This window comes from Amblyomma mixtum, chromosome 1 (assembly GCF_055824585.1).
Source record: "Amblyomma mixtum isolate Tamu chromosome 1, ASM5582458v1, whole genome shotgun sequence".
NCBI lineage: Eukaryota > Metazoa > Arthropoda > Arachnida > Ixodida > Ixodidae > Amblyomma > Amblyomma mixtum.
The window spans coordinates 90,559,970-90,572,240 of record NC_143012.1 but is presented as its reverse complement, the minus strand read 5'-3'; the positions used below and the strand labels follow the sequence as shown (position 1 = coordinate 90,572,240).

Below are 12,271 nucleotides of genomic sequence, written 5' to 3'. Positions count from 1 at the left end.
TGTCACCACAGGATCAGAGTCAGCGGTCTCGTTTTCAAGCTCTTCCTCCTCGTCTTCACTTTCATCAGGGGGGCAGACATCAGCTATAATGCTGTGCACGGTATTTTCTGGGCACGTTGCCACATCGCTGTCGATCTGGACATATTCATCAAGTTGAATGCCCATCGCAGCACAATTCTCTAGTAGCAAATCTTCCTCGGCTGCGTCGTGAACATCATCAGGCTCACTCTGTGTGCTGGGTTTTTCTGTGGTTGCGGCAAACCCCGCATGCCTGAAGCAGCTGGCAATGGTGGTTGCACTAACCTGCCGCCAAGCATCATCCAGGAGGTAAACGGCACGCAGTACATCTACCTTGTACTCTTTCCCCTGGTCCATGCATAAGAGCATCCTCCTAAGATTTTTGCGGAAGCGTGACTTGAGCACTTGAATCACACCCTGATCCATAGGCTGCAGCAGTGCTGTGGTGTTCGCTGGCAGGAATTCCAGCTGTATGGACTTCAAACCTGGCACAGTTCCGTGTCCAGGGCAGTTATCCACCAGGAACAAAACTTTCCGCTTGTTGCGAGAGAAGCGCGCATCCTCGCGATAAATCCACTCACTAAAAATGGCTTGCGTCATCCACGCCTTGCCATTGGCCTGGTATGAAACGGGCAAGGTTGCGACGTTTTTGAAGCAATGAGGATGCTTCGATTTGCCGATCACTAGCGGCTTCAACTTATCGCTGCCCGTCATGTTGGCACCGATAAGGACGGTCAGCCTGTCCTTGCTCAGTTTCCCTCCGGTGCATTTCTCTCCTCTAAATGATAGCGATTTTGAGGGGAGCAGCTTGTAAAAGAGTGCAGTCTCATCTACATTGTAGATGTTCTCTGGATCGTATTCCTCCAGAATCTCGGGCAGCCGTCTTTCTCGCCAGTCTCCGCATGCCGTCGCGTCAGCAGCGGCAGCTTCCCCTGAAACAGCACGAAACACCAGTCCATTGCGCTCTTTAAACCGGGTCAGCCACCCCTCGCTGCACGAGAAACCCTCGATGCCGAGGTGAAGAACAAATTCTTCCGCTTTTGCACGAATTAGTGGCCCGCTGATTGGGATGTTTTCACTGCGGGCTCTGCGCAGCCAAAGCACCAGGCATTTCTCCAAGTCTTCGTGGTCAGCCGCTCGCAGTCGTTTTCTTTGAGGACCAAAGCGTGACGTCTCGAACGCCTCCCGCAGCTTGTCCTTGTCCTGAAGAATTCTTGTTAGGCTGCTTTTGGGGACGGCGTACTTCGTCGCTAGCGCCGTTTTCGTGAAGCGACCACTCTCGAAGTCGTTGATGATCTCCATCTTCCTTTCCAACGCAAGTGCATTGTGCGGTCGTTTTTGCGCTGCCATCGGACCGAACAAAAGCTCTAGGGCTTAGGCCTAACTGAACACAACCGCCGTGAACGCGAGCGAGCGATGCGGAGGGCAGTGTACATGGAGGTAAAAAAACTAGGAGGGAGTGCGCTCAGCCTCTGCAAGCCATCCTCCTCTGACGCCGCTGCCGAGGGCCCTTTTGCGCACTGACTCATGGGAAATAGGCCCTCCTCCACAGTTACCAGACTGCCAGCCAGCGGTGCTTTTTAGTGAACGTCCGTGCTCCGAAGTAGCCACCATAGCGCAGCGCTTTGGCGGAATTCGTACCGAGCTCGAGGTTGTCTGCAGGCTCCGCGTCTCTGTTGATTACACTCTTGAGTTTTTGGGTGCACTGTAGAAAACTGCGGGTAAACTTTTCATCAAAGGGTGCGGCCGCGACCTCGTCACTGTTCAACTGTGGTTCATAAAGAGAATGGAGAGGAATTCCTTTCGTCGTTATACACGCATACGGAGCGTTTATTTCAGCGCATGCTATGAGCGGAGAACTCGAGAGTAGGCGAAGAAACGAGCCTTTAAAAAAGGGCGTAGCGGCTTCCAGAGCGCTCACGGCGGACGGACGTGTTGAACGAGCGCTCCGGCGCGCTGCGCAAGATTCTATTTCTCGGGCAGGCGGACTTCGGCCCGCCCATGGGCCCTCCGTTCTCCGCTATTCTCAAGGCACAAGTCGTGCCGAATACGCGCGCGCACATAGGCGGTTCCGACGTGAAATTCAGCAGTGAAGTATTTCTCTCTCTCTCGCTGTCGAGAGAGAGTGCCGGCGGCTTTACGTCTGCCCCTGCGCGGGGTCTCCCGGCCACTGCGCACAATCACTTACAAAAAGAAGTAAACTGTATGTATACATAGCCGCGCGCTCGTAGCGTCCTGTCTCGGACTAATCGCGCGCGCGGCATACTGCACTAGCGGCCGGGGTGGGGCGCCCGGCCGCGTATACCATCGGAGGTAGCACCCACGGAGCGTTCGTGTCACGCGTGCACTACCTGGCGAAGAGCGAGCGGGAAGTCAAGCCCGCCTGTTCGATGAACGCACAGAGGCTCACCACTGTTCTGTCACGGGTATAGAGGCTAGAATATCACGGGTGCGCGCAGTGCCGCGCGGCCACAGGAGCGCTTCGAGACTGTCTGGGATGATTCCCAGCGCCCTGCAGGCCGCGAGAATCTCGCGACGAGGCACTGCAGAAGCGGCACAGCGAAGGAGCATGTGCTCCAAGTGTCTCCACTGCGCCGCAGTCAGCGCACGCGTCGCTCGGGGATGGTGGCCGCTGCGGCGAGCGAGCAGTTTGCGCTCACCACGGAGCCGTCAGTGAACGCAAGCAGATGGTCGCCTAGTTGCTCGTACAGCGAGAGAGCGAAACCGAAACCGAAATCCAGCTAAGAGCTACCACTGCCTTGTCACGTGAGGGCCTATTTCCCATGATGCTTTCCATTATATTTTTTATGACTAGGCTTCAAGATTGTGACGTCATGGTCCCTCCTAGTTTTTCTTCCTCCATGGCAGTGTACGAGCAAACCGGAAACCGCCGGAGACGGAAACCGGAGAGGTGACGCGGGGAGGAGGAGGAGGAGGGGAACATTGATGCGTACCGCGATGGCACTGCGCTTGTCCAACTAGTTGCGGTTTCGAGTTTTTCGGTTCCGTTAACGCGGTGGTCGCAAAATTTGAGTTCCGATTAACGAGATTTTTTTTACATTGGCTTAATACAAAACCAACCAATCGCGAGGCGTTTGTTCCGTTTAAGCGGTAGTTTCGTTTAACCGATTTCCGTTTATCGAGATTCTACTGTATATTATGTGTACTATACTATACTGTCTATACCATACTATCTATAATATATACTATCTGTACTATACTGTCTGTACCATACTATCTATACAGTACTTTCTATACTACACTATACTGTCTATACTATACTATACTCTCTATACTATACTGTACTGTCTCTACTAGACTATCCCATACTATCTAATATACTGTACTGTACTATCTATTCCATACTATCAATTCTATATTATGTATACTATACTATACAGTCTATACCATACTATCTATAATATATACTATCTGTACTATACTGTCTGTACCATACTATCTATACAATACTTTCTATACTACACTATACTGTCTATACTATACTATACTGTCTCTACTAGACTATCCCATACTATCTAATATACTATACTGTACTATCTATTCCATACTATCTATTCTATATTATGTATACTATACTATACTGTCTATACCATACTATCTATAATATATACTATCTGTACTATACTGTCTGTACCATACTATCTATACAATACTTTCTATACTACACTATACTGTCTATACTATACTATACTCTCTATACTATACTGTACTATCTATTCCATACTATCTATACTATACTATACTGTCTATACCATAATATCTATACTATACTTTTTACACTACACTATACTATACTATCTATACTAGACTATCTATCCCATACTGTCTATACTATACTATGTATACTATACCATACTATCTATACTATACTATCTATACTGTACTGTCTATACCATACTGTCTATACCATACTATCTATGCTACACTATACTGTACCATGTGCGAACCCCCACCCAGGGCCTGGAGGAGCTCCTGCCGTCCCACTGGCTGCGGCTGTTTGCGCCCCACGAGCTGCAGGTGCTGGTGTCGGGGGCCCAGAGCCCCGTCGACCTGGAGGACCTGCGCGAGCACACCCACTACGAGGGGGGCTACACCCCCGCCCACCCCGTGGTGCAGGCCTTCTGGCGTGTGCTGGCCGGCTTCGACGAGCGCCAGCGGCGGCTGCTGCTCAAGTTCGTCACCAGCTGCTCCCGGCCGCCCCTCCTGGGATTCAAGGTATGATTACTATCACTGTTTAATTAACCAGCAGACATTACTTCTGCGGGGCCCCGAGGCACAAAATGTCTGGCATGTGATTTTGAAATGAAATGGGGGGTGGATATTTGTGGGCGGCTACAGCTGGGAGGGGAGATGAGGCAAAAAATTTTATGTTGGAAAAAATTATGTCCGCACTCATTCATGGTTAAACCAAACCATTCATGGTTATATATACAATACAGGGGCCGGCCGATGTTTCGGACTTCAGTAATTCACACTTGCACAATATTTCGGACTTGCCTGAGGAACCGTTGCGCACCTCATAGGAACGTGTACATTTTCACAGCCGGTATTTTGGACTTTGCGGAGTCTAAAAGTTCGATTTCTCGGACTAAAATAGACGTCAACAATTCGGTGGAGATCGTTTTAGAACTGAAAGTTTGTTAATTCGGCCTAATATAAACGCGAGCTGGCATCGCTGTCACAACCAACCCTTACTCCGCCACCATGAAAGGTGCCACCTTGGATTTAAATGGATTTGGCAGGTGGTAAGAAAGCGAATCGGACTGCCCTGGATAGGCTTGGCTATTTGTTTTCCATCGTTGACTTTCAAGATAATGGGATGCTCTCTGTTGCCATCAAGATGGTCTACAAAGAGTGTGCGATCGCATTGAAAACGGCACAGTGGAACAGCTGCAGCGTCTGCCACGGCTTGGACGACGCACCCCGTGGTGCGGGGCAGCAAACACGGTAGACAAGGGGAGGGGGAACTGCATTCAGAGGCGCTCACGGGGGTTACCGCTCAGTCTTCGCGAGCGTCATTTGACGTTCTTGTTTCGCACAGCGAGTGCATTCATTCGTGGCATGAGTTGTGGCCGCGACTGTCTGGTATCGTGATATGATAGGGTGCGGACATGATGAAAGCATGGCTATGCCTCTGATAGAGGCTAATATTGTCGTTTGCAGTCGGAACATTGGGAGTGGCGATTTTCGCAATTTTGAAAGCCGCTTTTACGCAGAAAAGGCATTTTGTTTAAAGGGTCAGTCTACTGAATTTTATCGACCATATTTTCTTTGCAGCAACCGATAGCTCTTTACTCAAATTACCGTTTAGCCAGCTGTGGTGCCAAGGAGTGCGGTAGAACGTTTTAAAATAGAATTTATTGATGTGGGAACACATCTGTATGAAATGGTAGTCTCATCTGGCAACCATCTGGATTTCCGCCGCGCGGCGACAAACATGGCGGCGCCCGTCGAAGCCGGACCCGTCGCTTCGGACTGAATTCTCGTTGTTGCTGCCTTTTTCAGTGCGTTCACTGGCCGTAAATGGGGCGCCTGTCTTTCGCTTCGTCTCATCTCGCCTATAAGAAAACATATAAGAGATAAATTTGCTTTGTTTTAATAATTATAGTGACGATTCTGCCACTCCTAGGCTTAAGTGGAGAGTCGGTTTGTTTACAGCAATGGTTCCCGTCCTGACGACCAGATGGCGCCACTATAGGCCGAGTTTATTTTTGCGTCTCTGTTAGCATACGCTGAACTAAAAGTGGGAATGTGCCTGTGTTTTGCGTACGTGTAACTATAAATATTCATGAGATTTACAGAAAAAGTGAGCGGTACGCCTTCTACAGTTTACTAGAACAAAATGTGCGTTTCTCTGGCATTGAGGCATACAAATGGTACGTAGTATATTCACTTATGCTTCTACAAAAAAATACTACCACTTTCTTGAACAAAATGAACGTTTGGGGTCGCCACCATGCTTTTTTACGAGACTTTTAACGCCGAAATAAAATATAAATTCCTGCCTAAACCGGGCGCAGACCCCTCGTTATTGATGTTATAGGGTGCGAACTACCAGAATATGCCATTATTTATACACTCATCTTGGTGACTAGACTGACCCTTTAAGTTCACGGATTTGTCGGAGTGTTCAATTATTCAGATCATTTTTCGGGTCCCACAGAGTTCGTAAAATCGGTTGGTGACTGTATTTGACTCTTGCAGTTACAGTGATGCCGACTATTTTGTGACCTGCATTCAACAACTGTAGATGCTATTATAGCGGTGACCAATTTTTTGGGCTCGGCAGGACCCACACAATTGTCCTAACAGCAAAAACTCATGAGCGCATATTTGTGATCAGATACATGCGACGTCATTTTTTCAGGAAAGCAAAGATTTCTGGGGCTGGTTTGTGGCACTTTGCTGATAAAATTCTGGCTGGAAAAATCGCGAATCTCGTCATTTTCCATGCTCCGCTTGCAGGTGATGGTGTAAGCTTGTATTTGGGCCAGCCTAATGCTTTCATCATGTCTGTACTGCACTTAGTCGCACCACAGATCGTGCCACCTATGCTAGAATGTGCGACGCAGCCTCGGATCTCGATGCAAACCATTTCTGCGCGAGAATCATTGCGCTAAGCAACGCTGGTCATTCAACCCTTATCCCCCCCCCCCCCCCAGCCCCGCTCCACCCTTCACGCGGGCAGTGGCTCAGACAGCAGTGCCCCTAAGCCAGTCACTGTTTGAGCCACTACCACTGTCCCGTTATCAAGGGGATCCCCCTCCTACTCAGGTTCACGTGTATCTGGCTTGTTTCTTCTCTGCAGGCCACCTTTGACGGGAACGAAGTGTGTGCCTTTAACCTGAGCAGCAAGGGATGTGTTCAATTTGGCTGCGCTTGCTGCAGTGCCTTTGCGTTCGTTTTGCTAGTGCAGCGTGCACCCACTGCACTTTGGCATTGTTTTGCAAACGGGCCCACCTAGGCCACCACGAGTTTTTGGCTGGCTTGCACTCTCTTAAATGGAAGTGCAGCAAGATGGCGGCGCCCATGCGTAAATAGGAGAAAATATGACTGCAGTCTCGATGAAATGGTGACAGTTCTATCTTGAAAAGAGAAGGTGGGCATCTGTCTGTGGCGTCAGGATTGTAAACCTTCAGGCCTGCAGGCAGAGTTTCAGTGCATATTCATGATCAAATATGTGCAATGTGCCCTCATCATCATGATCAAATATGTGCCCTCATGTATGGGCAGGGTCTCGGGTCGGTCGGGTCATTATGGTCGTGGCAACGTCGTCAGTTCGTCGTGTCTTGTGGTCCGGGTGGGGGACGGTTCGGTTCAGGTCGGGCGGGCTGGGGCATGGCCGGGCGGGGCGGACCAGGCACTCGCGGCCGACGTCCACGGCAGGCGCAGGACGCCAACGCTCCGGGACCAGGATGGCGATGAAGGGACCCCAGCACCTCACACCAAATGTTGCGTGGCAGCCAGCCGAAGAATGAGGCGTGATGAACGATGGATAAGAGATGATTTAATGGCCGCTGGCCTAGCACGAGCACTCCGCCCCGCGCCACTACCAGCTTCGTCTTCTTTTTTTCAATATTTTTTTCAGGAAAGGGAAAGATTTCCAGTTCTGGTTTGTGGCAGCACTTCAGCACAGTTTGTTGTTTGAAACTTCTTCTACGGTACTGGATGTTAGTGGTTGTTGAAGTTTTGCACTCCATAGAGTCTTACTGCCATCTGTTTTAGTCCGAAAATTCTGACCGCTGTACTGTCTTTCTCACAAATGTGTAGTTTTGAACTAAAGTACCACACCCTGTCAACCGGAAAGATAGCTGGTGTTGACTTTTTTATCTTTCATGTTTGTAGCTTCTTCAGAACTAGTCCTGACCAGCACGTTCCCTCTTGGTGCAGGACTTGGTGCCTCAGTTCTGCATCCACTCTGCTGGCCCCGAGAAAGAGCGCCTTCCCACGGCATCAACCTGCATGAACCTGCTCAAGCTGCCCGAAATCACGGACGAGGTTCAGTTGCGCGAGAAGCTGCTGTACGCCATCGAATCTGGCGCCGGGTTCGAGCTCAGCTAACAGCGTCTGCCATCACAGACTCTAGTTTGGCGAGAGGCAGAGGGAGGAGAGACGCAAGTTGCCAAAGTTAAATGGAGGAGCACAGTGGCACGTCCCCCCATCAGTAGGCGGACGCCAGCGTTCTTGGACGCTGGCGTCCCGACACGAATCCCGCCTCCAGGGAGTTGCGACGCAGCCATGTTGCTCTTGCTGGCGGCTAGCTCTCCCCACTTGTGATATGTCAAGGTCGGTGGCACTGCACACCGCGCCATGACCACCGACAGACCAACTGACCACCAGCCAATGAAATGTATAGAATGATAAAATAAAGCTTTATGGAATGCATGGGCTGTTGTCTCTTGGAGGGCGGTTATTAGCATTTGTCCTATCTACCTTTTTGTAATCCACCTTTGACTGTGATCCGTCTAGCCCCTAAGCAAACGCTGCGATTATTTTAGCTGGTAATATACCATGAAGACTAAGTGACCTATCCTCTGAAAGCAGGTGGAGGCATGGAACACTGTTTGGATCCTCGCAAAGGAGCCTCGATAAAGTTCTGAACATCACTGCTGTAAACCTGGTGCAGTCTCCCAATGGTTGCTCTGTTACAGCCTGCCGTCGTGCGCGAAAGAGTACAAGGAGGGTAATGGAGAGAAGAGACTGCCGAGGGGATCAAAGGAACAAAAGTGGTGAGGGCTGAAGTAAGCGTCGGGAGTTGAAAGAGTGAGGGGAGGGTAAGCGCGTCGAGGGGAGAGATAGTGGCGAATGATGAAGCATGATAACGGCTGAACTGGACGAGCGCGTGTGCAGCCGTGTCGACCGGCTATGGCGTGATGGATGGCTCAAGGAGCAAGCAGCTGTGGTGTGCACCATGTCGCGTGATGCATTGATCCAAGCAGTTCAGTCGCAGGCACATCATTCGATGTAATGTGCTAGCACAACTTCACAGGGCAGTTACCAACTCTGTCGCGCGAATTTCGATCAGAAGTCGGCCAGATATCAGTGATGGTGTGGTGGTGGTGTAAGCACCCGAGTGGCCTGGCATTGAGTTCTAGAAGTGTGTGATGAGAGGCTAGTTGGTAAGGCATTCTGAAGACATAAAACTACGCAGGAGACAGGACACAGAAAAGATGCAGACAGGACGAGCGTAGTCCTACGCTCGTCCTGTCTGCATCTTTTCTGTGTCCTACGCTCGTCCTGTCTGCATCTTTTCTGTGTCCTGTCTCCTGCGTAGTTGTACGTCTTCAGACTGGCATTGAGTGCTGTCAATTCTGGGACCTAGCCCAACAAGCACAAAAAAGCACTAGGTGAAGAAAAATAACTTGTACTCCTCAGAGAACCACTGCAAGGTATCGAGTGGCACTGGGGATCGAGCCTTGCGCATCCTGCTTACGAGACGGATGCCCTGCTCGTACAGGGTTAGGTGGCCTAAAACATTCAGAGTCTTATCAGATAAAATGGGCCGCCGCGTTGGCTCAGTGGTTATGGTGCTCGGCTGCTGACCCGAAAGACGCGGGTTCGACCCCGGCTGAATTTCGATGGAGGCGAAATCTAGAGGTCCGTGTACTGTGCGATATCAGTGCACGTTAAGGAACCCCAGGTGGTCGAAATTATTCTAAGCCTTTCACTACAGTGCCCCTCATAGCCAGAGTTGCGTTGGGACGTTGAACCCCATAAACCAGATAAAATGGACAAAAGTTTTCACTGACTCCATAGAGACCGCGAAGACGACCGAAAAATCGGGCAGTCCGGAAAATCAAATTTCAGCGAAAAAATTACGAACTTATTACCAATATACCGGAGGAAGCGGCCAGTTGTATTGCGCACATTCTAAAGCTCCTCATGACTATATTTCGCCGCGCGACATGTGCGCGGGCGACGGGCGGCGCCTGCTTTCACGAGCTAGGCCTGGCTGTGCTACCCACGGCATGTCGCCGATGAACGCACGGGTTGGGACAAAGTCTAAACAGGAAAGCGAACACGCCGCTACGGGAACTGGGCTGCGCCCGCCGTACGATGGGCCCAGAACGAGAAGGTGGCGAAACAATAAACACCGAGAAACAGCCGAACATGGAGCTGAAGGAGCACTGAAGGAGGCGCTCCTTCAGCGTTGGCCTTCCCCATTAGGCCTAGCGACTAGAACCAAAATCGGCATCGTATCCGGCGATATGCACTCTGCGGCGGCTTGCGTATAATGAGGCGTCTTGCCTGTCATCGAAACGCCAGTTGTTTACGGTTTTGCAACAGAAGAGTCGGGTTGCGGTGCATTTTGCCACGGGTACGCTGACCTTGCTCTGAAACGCACCACCGTTACCTCCCGTGCTCGCCGTCTACACTAGGCCGTACGCCTCCCACACGCTTCGCTGCTACCTCTTTCCGTATTCGGGACGAAAGACTCGGCACAGATGAGTTCCGCGAACTAAGACTACGGTTCAAGTTCGTGCGGCGAAATACATTCGAGCACAGTACGAATTCGAAACCACGCGGGCACAATGTGCCGACTCGCGCAGAATTTCAGCATCGCAAGTTCAGAGGCTCCATTTAACCTTGAATTTCGTTTTGTTTGATCAAGTTTTCGATCTCTCCAGCAGTTTGAATTAATGAGGTTCCACCGTATACATTATATGGCGGCTTGGGTATTGACGGCGAGTGCGAACGAGGCCCGAAAAATCGAGTGGTCAGTTGCGGTGCGTCCGAAATTTCAGGCGCTCTTATACATTGGCTCTATGGGCCATGTCGCGGTGCCGCGAAAAAGTCTGAATAATCAAGCATGTCCGAAAAATCAGGCGTCCGAATTTTCGGTCGTCGACATAGTCAATTTGCATAGTTCGGCCAAATTCAGATTTGGTTGGTTGGTTTATGGGGTTTAATGTCCCAAAGCGACTAAGGCTGTGAGAGACGCCGTAGTGGAGGGCTCCGGAAATTTCGACCACCTGGGGTTCTTTCACGTGCACTGACATCGCACAGTACACGGGCCTCCAGAATTGCTCCTCCAAAGAAATCCAACCGCCGCGGCCGGGATCGAACCCGCGTCTTTCGGGTCAGCAAAATTCAGATTTAGTTGGTTCGCTAGAATTGTGACCATTATTTTGCATTGTTTATCGAGGTTATGCTTTGTCATGCATGCTGTTGCTACGTAATCAAAGTGGTATATGAAGTGTATCCTGCGTACGTGGCGTGGATAGCACAGTAGATACATGACACTGCGCTCTGTCGTCATGAGCTTTTAGCGAAATAATTTATTTCTACATGCAGCAGAGGACCTACAATCAAGTGCTGTAGAAATGCGCTGTAAGGGAAGGGATAAAGGAGGGAGTGAAAAAAGAAAGGAAAAGAGGCACCTTAGCGGAGGCTCCGGAATGATTTCGACCACCTTGGGATCTTAACGCAGGCTGAAGGGGTGGCACACGGCCGCCTTTGCGTTTCACCTCCATCGAAACGCAGCTGCCGCTGGAGGAGATGACAGGCAGTTGTGCGCTAGCTGAAGGATACTTACAAAGACGGTGACTCAACTGGACTGGTTCCCGTTATTGATGTCTTCTCTTTCCTTGCCACCGTTTTAGTTGTGTTAAGAAGTGTGTTAGTTGTGTTTCCATTCAACTTGCTCTGCTACTGGCTGATTACTTTGTAGACAATGTATATAGCTCTTTCCTGCATATAAACGCGTGTAATAAATACCATGCTGAAAAAAAATTTACCGACGATTACGTTACTTCCTAATGCGAAATTTGAGCGCAGCAAAGAAGCTGTTTCACCTTTTCGATAGATTGAGGCAAAGAAATCGAGCAACACATGTATGCGCTATCACAGAATTTTTTTTTTATTTTTCACACGTATTCCTTTAACAAAGACTCCACTAACAGTTCTTGACAGTCATGAAGGAAGCTTTGTGGTCGGAGAAATAGACTGATATATGTTCGACTTGGTACACCAATGCTTGATTCTCAAAGACGAGATCTATACAAGTGCCTCGCGAGGTTGTCACAGCCGTGGGACGCGTTACGAGCGAGAGGAACGGGATGTTCTCCCGCATAAGTGTTAGGAAATTGCTGTTTGTCTTTATGTCAACATTAAAGTCCCCCACTACTAACATCGGTGTGGATCGATGGACGGTTAATGCGAGTTGCAGGAAGTGCACGACGTCTTTCGTGAGTGCGGTAGGGGCGAAGTAGGCAGCTACTACCCAGCAAGC

General features: G+C 49.9%; 1 protein-coding gene across 3 annotated transcripts in view; it reads left to right on the top strand.

Moving 5' to 3' along the window:
- LOC149367175 (ubiquitin-protein ligase E3C) overlaps positions 1 to 8,424 on the top strand; it is a 79,331-nt gene extending 70,907 nt beyond the window's left edge. For all 3 annotated transcript variants that reach the window (XM_089554463.1, XM_089554467.1, XM_089554456.1), the window contains 2 exons: positions 3,997 to 4,254; positions 7,930 to 8,424. In XM_089554463.1, the coding sequence (XP_089410589.1) occupies positions 3,997 to 4,254; positions 7,930 to 8,100 (429 nt within the window). In that variant the 3' untranslated portion in view covers positions 8,101 to 8,424. The remainder of the gene's footprint in view (positions 1 to 3,996; positions 4,255 to 7,929) is intronic.
- The last annotated feature ends 3,847 nt before the right edge of the window (positions 8,425 to 12,271 follow it).